This window comes from Rhinolophus ferrumequinum, chromosome 18 (genome assembly GCF_004115265.2).
Source record: "Rhinolophus ferrumequinum isolate MPI-CBG mRhiFer1 chromosome 18, mRhiFer1_v1.p, whole genome shotgun sequence".
NCBI classification, from domain to species: Eukaryota; Metazoa; Chordata; class Mammalia; order Chiroptera; family Rhinolophidae; genus Rhinolophus; species Rhinolophus ferrumequinum.
The window spans coordinates 6878084-6902551 of record NC_046301.1 but is presented as its reverse complement, the minus strand read 5'-3'; the positions used below and the strand labels follow the sequence as shown (position 1 = coordinate 6902551).

Genomic DNA, 24468 nt, shown 5'->3' with positions numbered 1-24468 from the left:
GTATCAACCATTCTTATAATGCATAGTGTTAGTCATTGCTGTTTTGGAATCAAACGTACACACTCTGGTGTCAGACTACGGGGCCCAAATCCCCCCGCCCCCATAAACCAGCTCCGTGATCTTCACCTCCATCAGCCTCCGCGTTCTCGTCTGTCAGAGGAGGAGAGGTCAGACACACATCCAAAACTATTACGAAGGCAAGACAGTGCCTGGTGCTTACCAGGGTACGACATAATGTAAGCACTTTATATATGTTAGAATCTATAAATGATACCGTTTCAGAAAAATGTCAATTAATCTGAAGCAAATAATCAGTAACAATGCCACTGGCTCCCAACTGCCAGTTGTTAAACAGGGATTTTTTTTTTAAGACTTTATTGGGGAAGTGTGTACTTCCAGGACTTTTTTCCAAGTCAAGTTGTTGTCCTTCCAGTCTTAGTTGTGGAGGGAGCAGCTCAGCTCCAGGTCCAGTTGCCGTTTTCTAGTTGCAGGGGCACAGCCCACCATCCCTTGCGGGACTCAAGGAGTCGAACCGGCAACCTTGTGGTTGAGAGCCCACTGGCCCATGTGGGAATTGAACCAGCAGCCTTCAGGGTTAGGAGCACGGAGTTCCAACCACCTGAGCCACCGGGCCGGCCCCCTAAACAGGGATTTTTAAATGTCTCAACATTTCTTCAATATAGTTAAGACTTGGGTTTTACTCACTGATTGTTTCTTAAATATATGTCTGGAAACTAAAAAAGACTGCATCCATATAGTTAATTCTGGATTAACACATATACATTATCTGCCAGTTAGATCATGTTTTCATGTTCATGACTTTATTGTCCCATGTTGTCTTTGTAACATGCATACATGTTAATATAGAATATTTTATATAGAATAACATATAATTCATTACATGTATGAATTATATATGTATTTTATAAAGAGTATTTGTGTGTGCTCTATAGAGTATTTGCCTAATAGAAATTAGTTTTACAATTTTCATTTGTCTGAATTCCTCATACCTTCTCCTCTTTATTTAATGTACCACTAAAATCAGCCACTGTTGTCACAGATGACTTAAAGCCTGAAAGCATTAGAAAATATTTACCATAGTCTATATCTAGGACAGCTTAAAGAACTTTGTAATTCACCTCAGCCTATATAATTTGCTAATTATTCTTTTCCTATTTCCACTCATAAGCCCCTAATTCAGACTACTACCCACTGTCATGGGCATTATAAAGAGCTGAGCTTTAGATTCATTAATTCTCGGACCAGAGGGTCCACCTCGGGGCCTGTGGAATCCTTTAGCGTCACTAACTCAACCATCCCTCACAACTAATGAGGTTCTTAGGCAGTTTTTCACTGTAATGATGACAAAGTGCAAGATACAGACAATGCGATAAAAAATTGATTCCACAAAATGCTAAGTACATAAATATTTTTCAAAACTATTCCTGGAGTAGTTGCCTCAGAATCTAATGGAACAATACAGAATTAAAATGATTAGGGTTTTAATAAAGGCTAAAGAAACCCAATAATTAATCAGAAGATAAATTGTGTCTATGGACTCCTATTATCAAAACTGAGAGACCAAACCAAGCATCCTGAAGCCACACACAAAATATGCAGCTTAAACGGCCATCAACTGGCCATGAGCTTAATTGGCCACCAATACTCTTGTTTGTAATGCATATTTGTACATATCTTGAAAACTTCTACAGTCTTTTAAGTCACATTACTTTGTTTAATAAATTTAAAAACATACCAATAGGAAAAAGAGAAAATCAGAAAATAATCACAGGTTGTCTTTTTTTTTTTTTTTAAAAAAAAAAAAAAGCACTGGAGATCAAAAACAGAGAAAGCAACAAAATGTTTTTCTTCCTTTTCATATAATCTTCACACTCCATCCACTCCAATTTCATCATGATTCCTCAGGAGAGTAAGATGTATCATCTGAAAATCCAAAAATGGATTCTCCTCCTTCATAAATTATAGGGAGAGCCTCCAAATTGTACGGTCCTTGGGGCAGGAGAGGGCCTCCCCACACCTGCGCTCTCCATCTCTGCCGGGGGGCCCCCTCTCAATATGCCCACCCTCTTCCTGCTCAGGAACCACTCCCACGGGTCCCAGGTGGGGATGGGTGCTACCACCAACTGACCCATGGGTGTGTACAGCATCTGCGGATGGCCTTGACTGAGGCTGGCAAAAATCATGTGTCCTTTAGTTCAGACCATACGTAACACTAGTTTTCAAAGACTTTTTAACAACAAATAAGGGCGCGAAAACAAGATTAGTAAAAGCATCCATATGTACTGCTGTCTACAGAGTGAAGAGCTCTGCTCATAACTAAAACCACAGATGGCCCTGGATTTATGGAATAGTCTCTGTGAGTACAAATAATGGACTTATGCAAGTCTGGATGTGATTTTCCTTTCTAGCTATCTGAACTTAAGCAAATCATGTAACTTTTCTGAGACTGTTTCCACAGCTATGAAGTGGGGCTAATACGACTAGTGTTGTTGGGAGGCTCAAATGATAAAATCCCTAAAAAAAAGTGCTTAGCACTTAGCTCAGTGTCTGACTGCAGCAATATTCAGTACATTTCACTATTATTATTATTACTACATATCTAGTTCAGTTGCTTACACATTTGCCTGTGAGCAATGATACACAAGAGACACATTTAATCTAAGTTGCACTAACTCTGACTCTAAACCTTCTGGTAGAAAATCATTTCCAAACTTGGTCGTCAGCACTGATCTTACAAATGTCTCCATCATGTCTCCTGGAAATCTTGATGGTTTCATTGTGAAAGTAAATTATTATCCAATTGCTAAAAACTCATTTCTGATATTTAAAGAATCATAGTACGTTCACCTACTATTCTAAACAACTGTTAACAGAATATTTCTAGTGTTTTGTTTTTTTTTTCTTACTGAATTGCACAACTCAGTACATAGGCCCACGTTTCTCCCACTGTGGGACATGGGCTCTCGCATGCCAGAGTGCCATTAGAGGTACCTGGAAATCAAAACTATCATCATAATAATGCAAAACCTCAGGTGTCTTTTTTACGGTGTTGACATTGCCACTAGAGGTGCAAACGCAAAGGTGGGTACACTGCTGGCCTCAGCACAGATCCCAGAGGTGGCTGTGAAGTCTTCTAGCAATAACTGCACTCTTCAGTGCTAGGCACTCACAGAACAAATAACAGGCCAGTTTCACTTAAAACCCGAGGACATTTCCTTGAAGAAATTCCAAAATTATTAATTTTATTCATTCTAGATCCTTAAATCTCGATGTCTTTTCAAAAAAACATTAGCTTGTCCCTAAATACTGTAGTTGTCTCAAAGAAAGGCATGTGTATTGAGTTGTGAGCCGAACTAGCTGCTTTATTTCTGGAAGACTATCTTTACTGGAAAGAACAACTGACAGAGAAACTTTGCTTTTTTAGACTTGAAGATGTGGCAGACATTTGTTCTTCTTGGCTCAACGTAACAAAGGAAGCCTGACATTTCAAGGTAAACAACGAACCAAATAGTTTACTAATGATAAAATTTGAACAGTCAAATGAAAATTCAAATTTTGAAAACTCTAACCATCGCCATGAGGTTGAGAACCAATATACTTAAAGCGATTTTTGACAAAATCCTTATCAGTTATTTTCCAAATGACCAATGCCTGGTATGTCTAAGTCATGCCTAGGTAAAAGACCCATTCAGAATGCAAGACAGATCAATATATTTTTATATAACAAAGCATGAAAAGTTTACCAATAGGGTTTCAGATTCCACACTGCAAGTACGTTTTAAGAACGTACCACTTGTGGGATTCTGGTGTAGCATCAAAAGAAAACTGACAGTTACCGAAAAAAGATATCAAAGTATCTCCCTTATCCAACCCCATATACCTGAGTGAGGGTGGGTTCTTTTCACATACTTTAACCAAAACAACATATTGCAATAGACTGAATGATATTTGAGAATCTAGTTGTCTTCTCTTAAGCCAGATAATAAAGAGATTTATGAAAATATTTCTCTTTTCATTATTTTTTGGTTTGGCACAATAAAGTTTTATTTATAACAATAAAATGAAAATATTATATATTTAATGTGATTTTTACATGAATTAATAAATATTTTTAAGTTTTCTCAATTTTAATGCTCAAAATGATCACTATCTATAGATAAGACACACCTAAGCAAAAGTGCTTTGGGGTCTGTGACAATTTCTGATCGTGGAAAGAGACCCTGAGACCAACCGATGTGAGAACTGCGACCTAGACGCATCTACAGTATTGCCTTCCATTTAAACCCTAAGTTCCATGTGAGCCCATCCACCTAAGTGCATCTTTCCTCTTTGAGTTTTCTGACAATTATCAGTTCATTTGTAGAGCCGAGATAATTGGTATGCCCTTATGTTCTTAGTTCAACTAATGATCAAGATCAAATCCACTAGCTTCCTCCATTCCTCCAGCTTCTCTCTGCCAATTTATTTCTGAGGCAGAAGAACACATGTTCTGGCCTTAGCTCTTCCACCATCTCATTCAGCAAACATGTACGGAGCACCTACTGTACCTCCAGGTAATACACTAGGATCTGAGATAATAAAGAGCAATGAAACAAAACCTCTGACCTTGATGAGGTCCCACCTGGTCTCTAAGCTGCATGTTCCCTTACAACACATCATAAAAGAGATAACACTTATTGAAGTATTACGTATTCATTTATTGTTGAACCTAGAAAAATGCGACAAAATTTATATGAGCTATTCTAACACAATCAAGACTCTTCTGATAATATAAGGCCATGAAATAAAAGGATAATAAACCTTGTGTCTGCAACCCAAAAGCCATCTTTCAGACACTCCTATTCATGCCAAAGTTGTAGATATGAGAGGGAGGGTAAATGAAGGTGCACAACCGGACAGATCTCTGGAGAAATATCAGAGCCACAGTCCCACACGTGTCAGAGCTGGAAAAAGAATGCAAATTAAATCATTTCTCTTTTACCCACTGACCCTCTGCTTGCCCATGGAATGTGATCATCCATGACTCCAGCCAGAAACCTGAGTAAGCAACTCGGACTCCTATCAGTGCACGTGAATAAATTTTTAAAAAATGCATTGGAGCAGTTTGCACTTGGAAACAAAACTATTGAAAAATCACCTCTGACAACCAGAAGTAATTTATAACTTCTTTTTGCAGAATCATGGTAAATTAATTGTTTGAGCAGAAGGAAAAAAGTACTTTATTGTATGTACTTAAAAGATACAACCAATAATAATATGAAATTCTAGCTCCCAACTACTGCTTTCAATATTCTTTGGGAAAACACATTTGCTTTTAATTTAAGGAGTAGTTGGACCTTGGGAACTCAAACTTGGTTTACAATTTCAGCACTTTAGTTCACAGAAGATACTCTGACAAACAATTTTTTTCTTATAGAAAAAAATCATCATAATGATTTCTCCCCAGATTTTTAAATAAATATACACAGTAAATACGAATAATTTTCATATGGGTGTTACTTGAGGTTAAAAATAGTAACAGACATATTATCCCTTATTATAACAAAATGATTTATAATTATTATTTTTTAATCTGCAGGCCTGTTGCAGAGACAGCACTATTTAATAAATTTAAGCTAAGACAATTTTTGCATATCCACTGAGTAAATACCAAGACAAAATAAATCTTATGGTGGTAATAATGGACATTTATTCTCATTCTCCATATTCTCTAATAAAATGTAATGCACTGAGCCAACCAACAACAATTATTGGTTATTGAGAGACAAATCCCAGGTCAACAAATATATGTTATTGCATAATTTGTTTTGCAGTTTAACGAATTCATCTAAAATCTAGAATTATTTAGTTGCCTGTCTTTAATAAATATTTCAGTTTTCAACTTATTAACTCTCTTCATCTAAGAAATAATTCCAGAGAAGGAAGGCAGAGACAGGGAGTGGGTTTAAGGGAGGAAAACACCAAATCAAAATAAAGTTACATGTAAATCATGGCCTGAGTTAAACCAAATAATTCAACATATAAAAGCTATGCTAAGATCTAAAGAAACAAGTAGGTAAAAGAGGGCATTTGGGTTGGAAATCCCTTCAGGGCTTTGTATAAAAGATAAAACTGAACTCCATTTAGAATTATCTCTACCAAGAATTATATCTCTAATTATACCTCTCATATCCTCTAGGCCATGAATATAAGGCTCCATCCATAGAACAGACACAGCTAACTATGAGGGGAAAAAAATCACCGGGGATTCAAAAAGATAGTAATAATAAACGAGCATTTAAAAATAAGAAAACCGCCCACCTCCCTCAAATACCAGGGATGACAAAAAAAAATGTATACACATGACCTGTATTCATCTTTTGTTATTGGTATATGTTGAGTATTACAATTTTAATACAGACTTTTTCCTTTCTTACAACGTGTATACATTTTTTTGGCACCCTCCGTAGAAAAGCAAGCAAGAAAACAAGGACATGAGGCTCAGTCTCACTTGCATGTTGTGTCTGGGTTCCCGCCAAGCATCACAAACCACATTTGATATTTTGTGCTTTGGGCTGAGTGACACTAGAATGTCTTTGAGGGGAGGGGGAGGGAGAGAAAGAACTAGGAAAATGGCAAACGAGAGCTCTGCAGAGTATAGCTATCGCATTTCTGGTTGATATTAAGACAGCACTGGAAGCAGTTCAATTAAAAACAAATCAATGATACATGGAGGTAGTAGCCTAAAATACACCCCAGGGAAGGCCATGTGGGAATTCTCTCTGCTTATGCTGTGAAACACTACCTTCTTCTCCGTCAGCAGACAGAACAGGGCAACGTGGACCCATACCATGGCATTGAGCGACACGGTTTTGTCTCAAGAAACAGCTTCTCATCTCTGATCATTCAGAGCACATTACAGGCTTTAGTTCACGAGGGAAGAGAAAGGATTATCTGAAGTCAGAAGATAGTGCCTAAAATGTGAAGGCAGATGAAATCAGGAATCTCCCCAAACTTGGCTTGGCACATTGAAATTAGTCACTGTCTGTAAGGAAATGGCCAAGACTGCTGAGGCTGTGAAAGCTAATACTGTCCTGTTGTAAACTGTCAGTCTGTCCTCCGTTGCCACGCCCCAGTAGGAAGTCCTGCTGAAATAAATGCTGAGTCCTACCAAAGTTCTTCATTTTGGAACGGAAACTTTTAAGTCTGCAATTGCCCATCCTTCTGTAGGCTTCCTTACGGAATGGTGTTTAGTTTAACGCAGTGATTCAGCTTAGATAAATGGATGTGGCTTTTTTTTTTTTTTTTTTTTTTTTTTTGCCACTTCTGAAATGGCTAAAGATTTCTCCCCGGCCTTATGCATACGATTGCTATGAAGTGAAATATAGCAAAAACTGTTCACTATTTAGTTTTGACCAGGATTAAAGCTCAATTTTATGTAACTCTTGTTAGTCTCTATGCCAGAACATTTTTATATACTCCTGTCAGTAAAATTAATACCTGTCAGTAAAATTAATAATCAACAATAAAGGTAAATAATTATAGAAAGGAAATATAAAGAGAATGATTTTTCTAAAAAGCACATCAACAAATAATGCATAAATGACTACAAAATCATTACCTCTGCTCTCTGTGTTCTGGGAAAAGCAGTTGATTTTTCTATGGCATAAACCTCCACCAGGTAAAGACATGCTCCTTGCTCCCGGTCCAGAATGGCTGCCGTCTGAATTATGCCAGTCTGCCGTCCGATAGTAAAGAGACGTCCAACGGTTTTGTCCTCACAGCGAACTGAAACAATATAATACTCCACTGGGGCTTCCGACCCTCTAGGGCTAGCTGCTTCTATGGATATTACATTGGTACCAATGGGTTCTCCTTCCTTCAAAATAGTTATATATTTAGGTTGAGTGAAAACAGGTCCATCGAGGCCCTGAAGAATGACGGTCAATTCAGTGGTTGATTTCCTCCTTTCCGGGCCAAGGTCTGTTGCTGAAACTATGAGATTATAGATCAGCTGTGAAGGCACCAGCGCAGACGCCACTCTCAGGTCTCCACTGAAGCGATCCACAATGAAGGTTTCCGTGTCCCCATTGGTGATCTCATACTCCACCTCTCCATTGGCACCTTCATCTGGGTCGGCAGCCATGATGGTCGTCAGCACAGAACCAATCACAGCCGAAGGGTCCGCAGCAAGGGCATTTTGTGAGATAAACATCGGGACATTGTCATTGAGGTCCGTAACCAAAATGGTCACATTTTTCAAAGCACACCGTCTGGTTTCTATAGGCACAGCTTGATCATTGGCTTTTACAGTCAACTCAAAGAGATTAGCAAATTCCCGGTCTATTTCAGCGTTAGTATATATAGTGCCCTTGACTTCGTCTATGCCGAAGTGGTTGCCCCGGGGCATCTGCTGAATGATGGTGTAGGACAGCTGCCCGTTAATGTCTGCATCAGGGTCATGGGCAGTCACCGAAATGACAGACGTTCCGATGGGAATGTTCTCAACGATAGACTTGAAAATATCTCCAGGAGGAAAGCTGGGTGGGTTGTCATTGAAGTCCCGCACGTGGATAACCACTGACATGGTGGATGAGCGCGGAGGCCTTCCTTGGTCTTTGGCTGTTATATTCAATTTGTACAAAGACTGCGTTTCAAAGTCCAGTTTTTTGGCAAGAAAAATACTCCCAGTGTTGGGGCTGATGCTGAAAGTCCCGTGGTTGTTAGTCCCGGTGATACTGTAGTGTAAATCAGCGTTGTCACCCGAATCTGAATCAGTTGCAGTTACGGAGGACACGAGTTCACCAATTCTCATGTTTTCCAAAACATCAACAAATAGTGTTGATTTAGGGAAAGAAGGGGTGTTGTCATTTTCATCTAAAATATCAATATTTAAGGTACAGGTGGAATTGAGGGAGACTGCCCCTGAATCCACTGCTTGAATTACCAGGGAATAGGCAGGTGTTGCTTCATAGTCTAATCGGCCAATTAGTGTCACCTGACCAGAAGCACTGTCTATAGCAAACTGCCTTTCTTCATTTCCTTTTATCACAGAATAATGAATAAGTCCATTATTACCTTCATCAACATCTGAGGCAGACACTCTTAACACTTGTGTCAGGTTGGCTGCCGACTCCGATATCGTGGCTTGGTAAAAGTCTTTCACAAACTTGGGGGCGTTATCGTTTATATCCTTCATGTAAACATGTACTGTGGCCTGATCCTTGAGAGGCTGCGGGAGCCCCTGATCTGTTGCAATGACTGTAAAGCTAAACACTGCAGTCCCTCTGCGCCTCATAAGAGACTCCCTGTCAAACTGGTGAGTACTTGTAATTTCCCCACTAACAGCATGCAACTCAAACTCTGGCTGCACCATTTCAAAAGAATACCTCACTTCTCCATTTGGCCCAAAGTCTTTATCTACAGCACTTACTTTGCCCACAAATGCCCCAGATTTCTGCTCCTCTTCAAAGTAAAATGTGTAATTGGTGCTGTTAAAAAGAGGTCTGTTATCATTTACATCTTCTAGAATTACAGTAACATTCACAGTAGCACTAAGGGGTTCCACTGCTCTGTCAGAAGCAACCACCAGTAAAACATATCTGTCTTGAAGTTCACGGTCCAGTTCACTCTTTATATACAATTGACCATCTGGGAATATGCCAAAAGCATCCCCTGTATTTCCTTCAGCAATGCTGTATGCAATTTCACCATTCGCTCCTGAATCCTTATCAAAAGCTTGTACTTTAAAGAATCGAGAATTCACAGGTTCTGACTCAGAAAGGGTGACCTCATAAGAGAGTTGATCAAACACTGGTGGGTTGTCATTGACATCATGGACATACACTGTTAAGATGAAATTAGAGGAGAGCTGTGGGACACCCATATCAGATGCCAAGATCTCGATCTGGTAGGAACCAGCATGGACATCCAGGGCCCCTAGCAGACTGATACTACCATTCTTTTCGTTGATAGTGAACAGGTTCTTGGGGTTTTGCTTCAGGCTATAGAGTACCATGCCATTGACACCTTCATCAGGGTCCACAGCTTTGGCTTGGAAAATGCTGTGACCTGCCTGCCAATTCTCCACCACATTCACACTCTCTACTGCCTGAAGGAAATGAGGAGAGTTGTCATTCAAATCCTTAACTGTTATGTTAACCATAGCATCTCCAGTCACCGTGCCCCCACTGGCCACTACTTTCAGCCTATAAAAGGACTGCTCTTCTCTGTCAATCACACTTGCCGTGGTAAGCTGCCCAGTGACCTGGTTGATAGCAAACATACCTTTCTGATCCCCAGTAGTAATGAGATAACTGATGTTGGAATTAAGATCCATGGTGGATGCAGACACACTACCCACATGATATCCCAGAGCCACATTCTCAAAGACCACGAAGCTGTAGGCAGCCTGGCTGAACACAGGGGGGTTGTCCTGAGCATCCAACACTGTCACGGTCACTATTGCCTGGTTGGGAGACTGTAAATGGCCACCATCAGTCGCCACTATTTGCAACTGGTAAGCTGTTTTTTCTTCTCTGTCTAGGGCCATTCTTGTAGAAAGAACCCCACTCTGGGCATTGACCTGAAACCGAGACCTGTCCCCAGCTGATATACTGTATTTGACAGTTCCATTGAGACCCAAGTCGGGGTCAGTGGCAGACACTGTGGTGATGTAACTACCTCCAGGCTCGTTCTCCTGAATATGAGCAAAGTACTGGACTGGGTAGAACACAGGGCTGTTGTCATTCACATCCAGGAGACTGACGTTTATGCGAGCCACTGAGGACTGGGGAGGGGAGCCCAGGTCTGTGGCCAGAACCAACAGGGAGTAGAAAGCTTGCTCCTCTCTGTCCAAGGAGGAGACAGTACTCAGCCTCCCAGACACCGGATCCAGACGGAAGGACCTCTGGTCAGTCTCAGCCTCTTGTAGGGAGAAGCGCACTGTCCCATTGTCACCCAGGTCCCCATCAGTTGCCCGGAGCACCAGCAGTTCTGTCCCTGTTGGGGCATTCTCAACCACAGACACATCATACCCTTCTGGCTGGCTAAATACTGGCTTTTCATCATTCACATCCAGGAGAGTTACTACAAGCTGGGCGTAGGAAACCTTGGGGTGAACGCCCTGGTCCCGAGCACTGATATTCAGTACAATCTGGGATGCAAGTTCACGGTCCAAGCCCCCCGCAGCCCCAGTGGTCACCAGGCCGCTATGTTCACTGATATGGAACCAACCTAGTCCATTGCCAGAGACGATACTGTAACGCAGATTAGCATTGAGACCAGAGTCGCCATCGGTGGCGGACACTCCACTCACATAGCTTCCCGGGGGCGCCTCCTCGCTCAGGTTCACTCTGTACACTTGCTGTGCAAAGACAGGGGGGTGGTCATTGATGTCATTGACGAAAATCACCAGGCTCGCCACAGAGGAGCGTGCCTGGACCGCTGCAGCAGGGGGCGCCCCGTAGTTATCCGAGACAGAAACTGTCAGGTTGTAAGAAGGGATGCGCTCGCGGTCCAGGGCGCTGGCCACTTTGATGAGGCTCAGGTTGGGCACTTTGCTGCTCTGCACCTCAAAGTGGCGCTGCTCATTGCCCCCCAGAATCTGCACAGAGATGTTCCCGTTGGCCGCGGGGGAGTCTGCGTCCGTCACGGTGAGCAGAGCCACCACAGTGCCCACCTGAGCGTTCTCATCCACCGAGGCGTAGCGCGAGGTGGCAGGGAAGTAGCGGAATTTCACCACCGGGTCGTTGTCGTTGACGTCCAGCAGCTGAATCAGCGCCTCGGCGCGCCCGGTCAGGGAAGGCACGCCTCGGTCCAGAGCCTGCACCGTCAGAGAGTACTGGCGCCGGGCCTCGAAGTCCAGGGGCTCCCGCACCGTGATAAGCCCCGTTTCGGGGTCCATTTGGAAGGGGGTCCCCTCGTCCTGCAGCCGATAGCGGATGTCCGCGTTGGTGCCCTCGTCAGCGTCCGCCGCTGCCACCTGGAGGACACTGGAGCCCACGGCCGCGTCCTCAGGCACCCCCGCCTGGTAGTGGGAACTGCCAAAAACCGGGGGATTGTCGTTAATGTCTTGCACAGTCACGTTTACCTGTAGGTAGCCCCGCCGCTTGGGCTCACCCTTGTCCTCCACTTCCACAAGTAGCTGGTACTGCGGCGTGACCTCGCGGTCCAGCCCGCCCTTGGACACCAGATGCAGGAAGGCGCCCTCGCCGCTCGGGTTCAGGGTGATATCCAGGCGGAAGCGACCCGCCTCGTTGCCCTGGATGATGCGGTAGGAGCGGTGGTCCACGCCATTGGAGCCGATGTCCGAGTCGGTGGCCGTATCCAAGATGACCTGACGCCCGCTGCTACTGTCTTCCTTGAAAGTGACCACGATCGAGGGGTCCGGGAAGACGGGGGCGTTGTCATTGAGGTCCCACACCAGAACTCGCACCTCGGTGGGGTAGGTGGGCGAGCTGGAAAGGACCACCAGGTTGATCACGTCGCTGGGCAGGCTCTCGCGGTCGATGGTGGCCGTGGTGTACAGAGTCCCGGTACTGCTGTTTATGGCAAACAGGGCGTGGCTTTCGCTGAGCCGGTAGGTGAAGCCGGGGCGCGTCTGGATGGTGCCCACCAGCGTGCCCGGGGGCTGCTCCTCCAGCACTTGGAACACCTGACGCTGCTCGGCCCCGCCGACGCGGGCCGGCCCTGGGAGCAGGGACAGCAGCCCAAAGACGCGAAGGAGCTGGAGCGCTGAGGGGGTGGGCAGCGGGAGCCACGGGCGGCCAGGAGCCCGACCTGCGGCCAAGTCCATGGTCCTGGCTCCCTGGAACGGTGAGGTCAAGCGAAGGGAGAGGTGAGGCAAAATGAGTACTAATGACCGGGATGAAGTCGTTCCAGCAAGAATGCGGACGATGGACCTGCCTGAGCGCTCTCCTATTTCAAAGAACCTCCAGCCCAGAAGCAGCAAGTCGCCTCGGCCAGCGGCTCCTCGTAGCCATTTGGGCACGTCGTGCCCGAGAGATGCGGGGACCGAAGGCGGCAGGGCATTCCGCAGGACGCTTCTGGGCGCTGATGAGTTCCAGAAAAGTTCCTCAAACCTCCTGTATTTCCCCCTTCACGTTGTTTTAGAATCTGGAAGTCCGAGCGTTTTCGCCCGGGTGGACGTGAGCTGCGAGAGGTGGCCTGTATTTAAGGTGTATGAGCAATCATTGCAAACACCGTCTTCAGAAACTTTGGAACTTACCAGCGGCCAAGCAACTGGGGAGGGAGGGACAACGGCGCACGGGAGCGGCGGTATGGAGCCGGGAGGTTAACGGATTCCTTTCCCAAAAGCTGCAGACCGGGGGTCTCCTCGAGTCCCCACTCCTCGGGAACGGGCTGCAACGCCCCTCCACCGGGCGGCAGGAGCTGCCGCCGAGGCCCAGGCGGCGGCTCGCGAACGGCGTTCCCAGCGCGGGCACTAGGGCTCCGGCGCCCGCGAGCGCTCAGCCGCGTCCTCCTCCTCCGGCAGCCGCCGCCGCCCGCCCTGCTGCGGGCGCAGGCCACGTCCAGCGCTCCTCGGCATTTTTTATTTCACCTCAGCCTGGGCGGCTGCCGACCCATTTTTGTACATCCACACCGGGCGCAAGTCTCCCTTTCTTCTCGGCCTCGCGGGGATCGGGCAGCAGCAGTAGCGTGCGGTCCCCGCGTCCCCTCCCCTTAGCATGCCTCGGCGACCGTTCTCCGGCGGCCCCGTCGGAAGCCCACTGTGGGGAGCCTCGCCCCTGCCCCGGTTATCTCTGCTTTTATTGTCCCGGGTCAGTTTCACTTTGTAATCCACAAGGCTTTGGACTGGGGGTGGGGGCGCCTCGTCCCCTTTCTCCTTCGCCGTGGGCGGAGGAATCGGGGACGCCGGCGCCGGGCTGTGGCTGCGCCCGCGGCAGCTCGGGACGGCGCCTGTCAGCGCGCTGCTCCTCGCCCGCCGGGCTGAAGGCTGTACGGCTGCGGAGCCGGAGCGCCGGAGCCCCTCTCAGCGCCCGCGGGTCCCTCACTCTCCCCGCCCCTTCCCCGCCGCACGCGCGCGCGCGCACACGCACAGCGCGTCGCCGAAACACAAACAGAGGGGGCGGGCAGACCGCGAGCGGAGCCCGGCTCCGAAACTTTGCTCGCCACTCATTGATCCGCTCCGGAGCTCGCGCGGACTCCCCCTAGCTCCCGGCCTGTCACCTACGGCCCCGCCCCCGCCCGGCCCCTTTGGGCCCCTGCTCCCCACGCCGGCACGCCCCGGCTGCCGCGGCCGCCGACTGGCTGCTCCGGACGCTAATCACGCGGGCCTCGGGAGGACTGTAGGCGGTCGGCTGTGGGAGCCCCGCGAGTCGGAGGCGTTGAGAAGGGGGGGATTTTTTTTTTTTTTCCCTTTTTGGTCAACTCTTGGCCGGCGTCAGAGCAATAACAGCAAAAGGCTGCCGCAGAATAGATGGGAGTGAGGTCAGGTTTGCAGATAAATAACTTCAGTGGCGGGGCCTGGGGGGAAGACCGTTCGGTTGTTATGCTAGTAATAACTCAGGGGGAAGGGGGTCGAGAGAAAGAAAAGAAAGGCGGGGGGTGAGGGTCTGTTAGAGCGGGGAGGAAGGATTAAGCAAAGCCTGTCTGGGAATGCACAGCGCAGATCTGCTTTAACCGTTTCCTGCCCCTTCTCATTTCGATGAGAGGGGAGGGAGCTGCTGTATATTGTGATCCGACTTCCAAACCAACTCCTCCCTTTCCTCCTGTGTCTGCGGAGCGAGCTCCCTGCACTCCAAGGGTGGCTCAACCCAAAACCTGCACCCACTCTCCCCCTCCCTCACCTCCCAGGTGACTAGGGGCACCGAGGACTCGGTACCAACCGCACTTTGGACTTCCTATAGGAAAAGCCAGGGGAACTCAGTGTTTGTTTTGTTTCCCTTCCCAAATGGATCCCAGGTGCCAGTAGCCAAACCTTAGAGTTTCAACAATAACAATGGTAGCCCTTTGGAAAGATGGAGATCTTTTCCTGTTGCAAAGTTTGGAATTTTAATCTCTGTTGGAGTATTTCCCTCTTGACATTTTGTAGCCGAAAGAATCCTGACGAAGTTTTGTTTTCTTTTGGGTTTTGTCTGGGGAAAGGATAGATATGATAAAAATATAAATAAATAGAATGAACTTTAAAATTGAAAAAGGCTCACGTGCCACGCACGTACTGTACTCAGAACTCCCCTGCTATTTACTGTAACTAATTTTTGTGGTGGCATGCATCCCTTCTTTAAAAGAAAAAAAAAGTGACTGAGAATCAGGGAAACCAATGCGAAAATAAGAATTTAAGCCAAGCAATACAAATACAGTATAGGGCATATGACATACATTTCTGCCACAGTGACCCATCCAAATATAAAAACTTTTCTGAGCCCTGAGACGATTCAGCCATGAGTAAATACTGCCCTCTGCTGTTATGCCAATCTTAGGTCTTTAGTCGCCTGGTTTCTTGCTTAAAATTAAACGCAGAGACTAGAAGGATCGGATTACAAAGCTAATTCCTCCTTCTTGCCTGGCTTGGTGGCAAAGAAAAAAGATTGTTAGGAATCTCCTAGTGCCTTTATTTAAGGTTAAAAAAAAAAATAAGAGTAATAGGGCAAACAACAAATTCAAGTCTTGTGACGCTGACAGCCTGTAACCCAAAACATCTATGAAAACCTGAATACTAAAAATGCTACCAGCAGTTCCTTTGTTTAGGTTAGAACATTCACTTCTGCATATTCCTCTACTGTATATAATGGCACATACAGTATATATGTAATGAGTGAATTGGAAACAGACGAAAAAGTTAAATTTCACGATTTCTGTATTTTTTAAGACTTGAAAACTTTTAAAAGCATTCATTGGAAGCCATTCTTTTAAGAGACATCTTTAAACCTTTTCTCAAAACTATCTCTGCCAAAAATTTACAGTCTTAATAATATCGGAGTAATTTAGCCAACAAAGATTTGTAGATTAAAATTGAACCACAATTTTTTACAAACCATGGCTATGATGTGTGACTTTAAGAGAATATTAGGGGTTTTTTTCCCACTTGTGTTTTTTTTTGTTTTGTTTTGTTTTTGCTAATGCACCACAATTCAATCATTCAGGTAGGAAGGAATAGAAAGAAAACATTTACATACCTGGAGATCAGGTACGCTGGACAGCTTGTGGTATAATCTTCATTCATTTTGCGGAATGGGGAGTATTCATTCTGTGTAATATATATTTTATATATTGTTAAAAACAAGATATGGGAAAATTAAGTAATACAGAAAATATGTATATATTCAGTACATAAAATAACTTTTTGAACAATTTTGAAAGAATCATCAAGAAATGATTTAGATAATGGTAGTTATTTGAATAAAGGGAAGCTTTCTATGATATCTACTTTAAAGTAACACATTCATTTATAGATAAAGGCTACACACAAAATTACATTTTATGTATAAATAAATACATAAAGTATGATATAGAGAATGGTTTTACTGAAAGGCAAGGAATGAGGCCTTTGTTTTATTTTTCTCCCTTGGGTTTCAAAAACTGTGGTAATATGATTTATGGTATTAAAACTAAGGATGCTCCCAAAAAGGTAAAATGAAAAAAAAAGACATATAGACACTGTTTGCATGAAAAAACAGTTTAGCTTATTTTTTCTTTTTCCACCAAAAGCTTAATTATTTTAAGGAAAGGATTACTTATTGAAAGCTTTCAATAAACATGAAATTAGATGCGTCTAAGAGAGAAGATATTTAGCAATTTTACTAGACTGTAGGGGAAAATTGTATCTTTATGTCCAAGCATGAACTAGAGAATACAGCTCATTTGAACATTAGGACACACATTAAAACAAATAGTTTTTATAACTATGTGTTAACCTTGGTCTGTACACATTTGCCATCATTACTTCTTTAAACGTCCAATTTTGTTTTTGTTTTTTTCATGTTTTAGACCCTAGGTGAAGAAGCTTAGGCTAATCATACTCTTCAATTTATAACACATTAGCAATCTTGTTCCAGAAAAGGATTCTCCTGACTTCCTCCTTTTCACCCCTCTTCTCCTTTCCTCCCTTCTCTCCTTCCCCTCCCTTCCTTTTCCTTCCCTGCTCCAGTCTCTTCCTCTTCCTTCTCTCCCCGTTTTTCTCTTCCTCTTCCTTTCCCTCTCTTCTTTCTCCTCTCCTCTTTTGTCTTTTCCCTTCACTTCCAATTCCTTCTCCTCTCTTCCCTCCCCTCATCCCTGCTTTCTACCCTCCCCTCCTCTCCCTTACTCTCTCCTCTCTCTCCCTCACTTTGTTATACTTCTCTCACTTCACTTTATTCTACCTTACTCTCCTGTCCTTATCATTCTTCACTTCTATTACAGGACCCCCAGAGGCAAACATTCGAATGAGTGGGTTCTCAGCTTCTTCTAGATTTTATATGGTAATTCCTAACTATCATATCAGGTCAGCTCTTTGACCGTTTAAGAAAATATTTTAAAATTCAGTAATTCTAGTGGTTTTTAGTGGTAATAACAGCCTGGCATATTACCAGAATAGGAAGCGTATCTCCTATTATTTCTTCAAATATTTTCTTCTTTCTGTCATTTTTTTCCCTCCTTTGGAAAGTCTTATTATTTGGTACTTATCCATAAGCCAGGTCGCTTTAGCTTTTCTTGCTGTCTCCTGGAAAAGTCCTCAATCTGATGCTCCAATTCACTAATTCACTCTTCAGGTATATCCAACCTACCACTGAATAATCCTCTGTTCTCTTTATATCAACTCATACTTTTTCATTTCTACTTCATTTTAAAATAAATTTTAATTCTTGCTTTTTACTGACAATATCTATCCATCGATCAGCACTCGCTCTTTAACACAGAGTTTAGGTTCTTGTTCCATTAACATTATCTCCTTTTTGCAGCCTATTGTTGTCCGGTTTGTCTTTCTCTGAGGTTTTGCTTTCATTATGTGTTTAGCTGTTTTGGCCTGTGAGCTCTTGTTCTGCTGGGTGTCAGCTGTGCGGGTAATGTGTGCTGAGGAGGGATCAAAGGCCAGGCCTAGTCTGTGAGTTTATAGAAGGGTTGGCAAATTTTTCTATAAAAGGCAAGATAGTAAATATTTTAGGTTTTGAGAGGCAGACGGTCTCTGTCACACTTGTAATGTGACAACAGCTATAGATAATACAGAAGTTACTGAGTATGAATGGCTGTGTTCCAATAAAACTTTATTTACAAAAAACAGGAAGTGGGTCCAATTTGGCCTACAGGATATCATTTGCTGATGTCTGTCAATTTATGCAGAGATTCAGGCAATAATTGCCTCAGGGCAACACAGGGTAGAAGCAAACACTATTTTTTTCTAAACATCATCCTTTCTAGTCTTTTATAAAAATTTTCTGGCCTTTATTATTTGGTACTTAGCTTTCTCCTTCATATATACACACCATATATATATATGACTTTTTTTTTTTTTCTGGTCAGTGTTCAATTTCCATAGAATATGTGGAACCACCAGTATATGGAAATAAATCTGAAACTGCATGATGGAAACTAAAATCATATTTTTTAACATCACACTTATGGGAGAAACAAAATAAAGGGTTAGTTTTAAAATGCTTCATAATATAGTACATGTGAGTATGTGAGCAAACCCACTGGAATGGAAATTGCTTATACTAAATGTGAGACTAGGTTTCTGAATATTGTGGCATTTGCCACAAACTAGTAATTACCTTCCATTATTGGGAGAAACTGCTCAGTTCAACAACTGTTTGTGATAATCTACCCTTTTGTTGAAATATATGTCGATAGTTGGTCATATTTTAATCTTTACTAGATATAAGTATCCAATTTATATCAAACTAAAAATATATAAATATGGATAATAGTCAAAGACTGTATTAACATTAAAATGAATCTGACATTGAAATTCAAGCTCAAATATAAAGAGAATAAAGAAAATAGACACCTTTCAGTTATATATAGGTTTACTAGACTTTAATCATATGAAAATTTCTGAAAATACAGAACAATCTGAATTGTAATTTTTACCATCTACATGCGAGTGGAAAATTAGGCGAATCCTACCAGAAGGTTGACTCTAAAACTACAAATAACCTTGACCCCCTTTATCATAGTTTCTATTTTAAACTTATTTAGGGTAATGAAGTATAGACTACTATAAGGGTACTTTATTTTGTGTTATTGCTTAATGAGCATTCCCTTGTCATTATAATAATTTTATATAAATATTTCATTTGGCTGAATAATAGTTTGTCATGAATAGATGAAAAATTGCTAATCATTCCTTTAATGTTGACATTCAAGATTTTTCTAGGTTATTTGGCTATGAAAATTCATGCTTTTATTATCATCATTCATTCATGCAACAAAATTTATTGAAAAGTAACAATGTGTCAAGTACTTTAAAAGCTACAGAGGATAGAGCAGGTGAATAAAATAGACACAGCTTTTGCTATGTTTAGTCAACTTAAATAAATTTAAAATTAAAATTTAAACTTTCAATGATCTTTGTTATTTCTTGCCAAGATGCTTTCCAGGAATGATATACCAATTAATAATCAAAACCGCAGTATCTCATCCCAGAAAAACAAAAAAAAAATACATTTGAATACAGGTTGTCTTAAATCCTGGCCCCTCTAAGAGGGATAAAATAGTGTCTTCTTTTAACATGAATTTCTATTATATTTTTCATATATTAGCTATTTGTTTTCCTTTTAAAAAATAAAGCATTCATGTTTGTTTCCAATTTAATCAATTGGGATCTCAATTTTTTGTTTGTTGTTGCTATTGTTAAATCTATTTGTTTTCCTTTATAAACATCTACCTTTATTTTAAATTTGTAATTTCTTGCTTTTATCCAGAGATTAAATAAGTATTCATAAAACTTTAATTCTAGTTTTGTCTTTTGGATCTTTTCTCTACTTCTTTGTCTTAATTATGTTGTATCAATTATATAATACCTAAGGGGGAGGGAAAATAAATAATTTGGCTTCCCTGAACCTAACACGATGCCTGGAATTCAGATAGTATTCAACATATATCTGCTCAATTTCATCCCACACAGGATGCCTAAAATTTAAAAGAAAAAAAAAAAAGAAAAAAGTGAATGCCACAGTCTAAAAGATGGTTTTCTAAAATGTGGTAAAGGGTGGTATTCACTGATGATTTTAGAGGACTCAAAAGAAGATACGGAACTGTACAACAAATGAGAAATTAAAAATAAACAGGCAAACACTTTGGTGGGTATTGTGTCTTGACAGTCACCATCCATTCAACCTTCCATCCTATCTCTAATGTGCATTTCTAGAGGCTTTTTCTTAAACACACTCTCATCCATAGTTCTTCATGTAATGCTCTATTTAAATGCACGCACATGGCATTTGTTAAGCAAATGTATGCAGAGGCTGTCTCTAGTTTGCTTTAGCTCTTTCTCCCCCAGCCAGCACAGCCATGGATGCCTGTCCACACTCACTGCCAGTGCCCAATGTATGTGTGCTATGATGCACCAACTTTATCTGTAGCTGCTGCAAATTCCTAACCCCTGGATCAAGGTTACTTTGGTGTGTTGGTGAAGTTAATTATTCCAAAGATGGTCTCTTATTTTCCCACCTTGCTAATGATAACAAAAGTCACAGTGCCCATGGTGGGGCACTTCTGTTTCTATCACCATCCCAATAATTCTGAAATCACCTAATTCCCTGAATGTCTTTCTTGAAACAGCTACACTGCCTAAATAGTTTGGTAACTGGACCTTGACTGATACAATCACAGGTGATAAAAATTATTCCATTGTCATTTCTCTTTCAAGTAAACAGCAATTCTGTGATTGGTATCAGAATGCTTTCCGCCTATTGAACATTGCATATCTTCCTTTTGAATAAAGAGCGGTCTAAGTGAATAGTAATATATGACAAGCATAATTCATCAAGATTGGATTAGCATGATACTGTTTGAACACAATTTGGATTCTCCTTAATAAAGAAGATTAAAATCTAATATGAGTCAGAAGTAGTGAACACAATACACAGTGGAATAAAGAAAAAACTCAGAACTCGGCATATATTAGAAGACAGAGGAAAAATAAGAAAGGATCTCAGTAGTACTTAGGCATTTTGATATTTTATAGCACTCAAAGCCCTTATTAAAAGAAAGAGTGTATTATCTGTACAATTTAGCTGGAATATTCCAGATGTCTCTAGTCTATATAAACATATCACAACATCTTAATTCTTTGTTTATTTGAATTGCTCCTTAGCCATGTCTCTTTTTCATTCCATTCTTAATCACTGAGTCTGTGATTAAAAATGGCAAACATGTGTTTTGAGAAGAAACTAAGCTATGATTTGGTTGTGGGTAGTAATTTCAGAGTGGCAGAATATATTAACCCCTTCCCTTCCACCCTACTCATGAACTCATAACAAAATACAAGGAAACAGTAAACACAAAATAAACTATGGAGAAATGAACTACTTTTCAGTTCATATACTTGTGTATAGTCCATTAAGGAGATGTTTCTGGAAGAACAAACCAATAAAAAGTGACAGTTTAATATTTAAAAAACAATCTGAGTCTAAAATAATATAGACAATCACAGATAAGCTATTACTGTGGTTAATACTCTTAAATAAAGATCAGTTTTAGAATCTGACAATCATTGAATCCAGTCCTGACCCTGCTTCCTATTCTCTACAGGGTCAAGTGTAGGTCATCTCAACATCCCATGATTGAATTCTTCATATATAAAATGAGAGAGGTCAGCTCACACGGTAACTACAAATTGATTATCATCTGCCAGGCATACCTCAATTTATGAAAAAGTTTTAGATAAAAGTTAAATACTGTTAATCATACCTATGTTGAGAAAAATTTGAAAATATAATTTTATTTTTTTAAGGAAGAGAAACAGTTTTACTTATTTTAAAACAGTACTACATAGTCATGTACATAGAATTTCAAGATTTATAGTAAATTTTTACAAACTTTGGAGCAAAACAAGAAAAATAATATAAAATAAAGATATTGAAATATTTGTAGGTAAATAAAGTCATAAACCATAATATGGTCGTGTGAAAGGAAATACTAATAGTGTATTCATTTTTAAACAAATTTGAATAAATTCCAACGGAGTAAATTGAGATAGGGCAGTGTATTACTAAAATTCCGTTCAAAGAAAAAAAATAAACCATACAAAGTTGAACAGAAGCCAATGTAGGTAGTCATAGTAACACATAAACTAATATTTCAGAAAAGCTAAAAGTTTTATCAGCTCCAAATAAAACAATGCATTTAAAGAAATTCTAACGACATGTTAATATGTCACTGAATATTACTATATTGCAAGTAACCAAAATACTATTTTACAATCTTCTCACCAGGTTCTTTTGGAAATTTGTATATTAAATTTGAACAATATTTTATAAAAATGTTCTGTTTCTTTTGAATCAAGAGATTGATAATAATAAGTTTATATCAAACATGTTAAAGGGAGTGTCCAAACTCTATCTGATCCCCAGTGGGTCTGTGACACATTATTTTGTGTTTTTAAGGATTTTCTTTAAAAGAACACTATTATTTAAAATAAGCGTCTTTGCTTTGATAATCTGTGTTTTATCTTTGCCTCTTGGAAGATGCATTATGATTATTACCTCCTTGCAGACTACTGCTGGCAAATGGGAAATCTGTTTTTCATCTCTTTGTTATTCATTTATCAATTGTTTTGTCTTTGATAATTTTGCCAAAATTTGTGATAATTTTGCTTGTTCTCAATATTCTGTATTATTAACACACTTTTGTGCTCAGTGAATTCTAATCCTTACAGTACACTAGCTTTCTCTTGGAACTCTTTCTCTTTCATTTCTATCTGTACTGGAGGTACATTGTGATTTTCTGATGGATTGATTTCATGGATGATGATGGAGAGATGTATCTTCCATGCTGGAAAATAGTCAATGAGATCATGCCCATAAAGTACATAGTGCATGCTTGGTACCTAGAAAGATTTAAAAATGCTAGCTGTTCTTCCCATTCACATGGCAAAATTCAACAAGTAGAGCAAATAAATAAAAGCATTCACAGGAGTTATGCTCGGTCTTTAAAAAGAACTTTGTAAAACTCAGTGTATGAGTTATATCTATTGCCGCTTAACAACAGTGCTACAAACTCAGTGGCTTACAACAGTGCACATTACTTGCCGGTTTCCTTGGGTGGGGAGTCTGAGCACAGCTCAGCTGAGTCCTCTGCTTCAGGGTCTCAGAAAGCTGCAGACCAGGGGTCGGCCCACTGGTGACCTCATCTGAGGCTCAGCTGGGGAGGAATCAGCCTCCTAACTCACAGGGCTGTTGGTAGAGCTCAGGCCCTTGCAATTTGCCAGAAGGAGGGCTTCAGTTTCCTGGTCACTCTGAGCCAGAGGTCACAGGGCAGCTCACAACATGGTTACCTACACAGAAAAAAGAGAGTCTACTAGCAAGATAGGTTGCAGTCTTTTGTAATATATACACATAACCTAGTACATCATGTCACCTGTGCTGTATTTTATTGGTCAGAAGCAATTCATAAGTCCTAACCATCCTTGTAGGGAGGGTATTCAAAGTGTGAATACCTGGGACATAAATAACGGGGGCCACCCTGGAGTCTGCTGACCACACCCTATAGGAACAACAGTCATAAAGCAGGAGCTGTCTTTTGTTGTTTAAATTCATTAATATCCTTTTCTTGGTGCCCTTATGAAATAAAAGATAATATTTTATAATTAAAACATTTGAGGAATGAAAGTTCTGCTGTAATGTTTTTAAGTACTAAGGCATTGGACGGAGATAATATCTTGGGTTTGCATTTCATTTTAGAGCTAACAATGTATTAATATTTATGGACATTATTCTTTCAGACCAGAAAATGGGATGTAGATGTAATATGAATGTCAAGACTTGAGGCTCCAAGTGCAGATGTAAATATAGTATCCTGCTGTATAATTTATGACCCCCAATTTCGATCATTCTTTTAAATAACTTTTTAATTAAAAATAACTCATATAGGACGGAATGGAGAGTAGGGGTGTGGGCAGGGGGGCAGGCTTGCACTGTGGCTGATAAGTGTTGGGCCAGGACAATCAAGGGCCCAGAGCACTGTACTAAGTGCATTAAAGTGAGGTATGCCACAGGTAGGTGTGCCACAGGTAGGTGTGCCACAGGTAGGTGTGCCACAGATCAGCCGGAAAAATATATGCTAGGAATGAATGAAATGGTGGCACATATCATTTCATTTCTTTGTTTGAAATACATGTTTTGAAACATTTTCTGGAGCTTATCTACCAGCTCTGTGCGCAAACAATTTTAACAGGACATGAAAACCAGAACTCCACGCACAGCTCCCAAAATACAGCTGCCTTCTATTCTCAGAATTGCTTTGTTCAAAGCTCCTGTCCCAGCAGTAAACAAATAGCACATGCGCGTCTTACAGAGCCTTGTATCG

The 24468-nt window shown here is 41.5% G+C and overlaps 1 protein-coding gene across 2 annotated transcripts in view; it reads right to left on the bottom strand.

Moving 5' to 3' along the window:
- FAT4 (FAT atypical cadherin 4) overlaps positions 1–12815 on the bottom strand; it is a 159362-nt gene extending 146547 nt beyond the window's left edge. For both annotated transcript variants that reach the window (XM_033133778.1, XM_033133779.1), the window contains exon 1: positions 7622–12815. In XM_033133778.1, the coding sequence (XP_032989669.1) occupies positions 7622–12796 (5175 nt within the window). In that variant the 5' untranslated portion in view covers positions 12797–12815. The remainder of the gene's footprint in view (positions 1–7621) is intronic.
- Positions 12816–24468: the final 11653 nt, after the last annotated feature.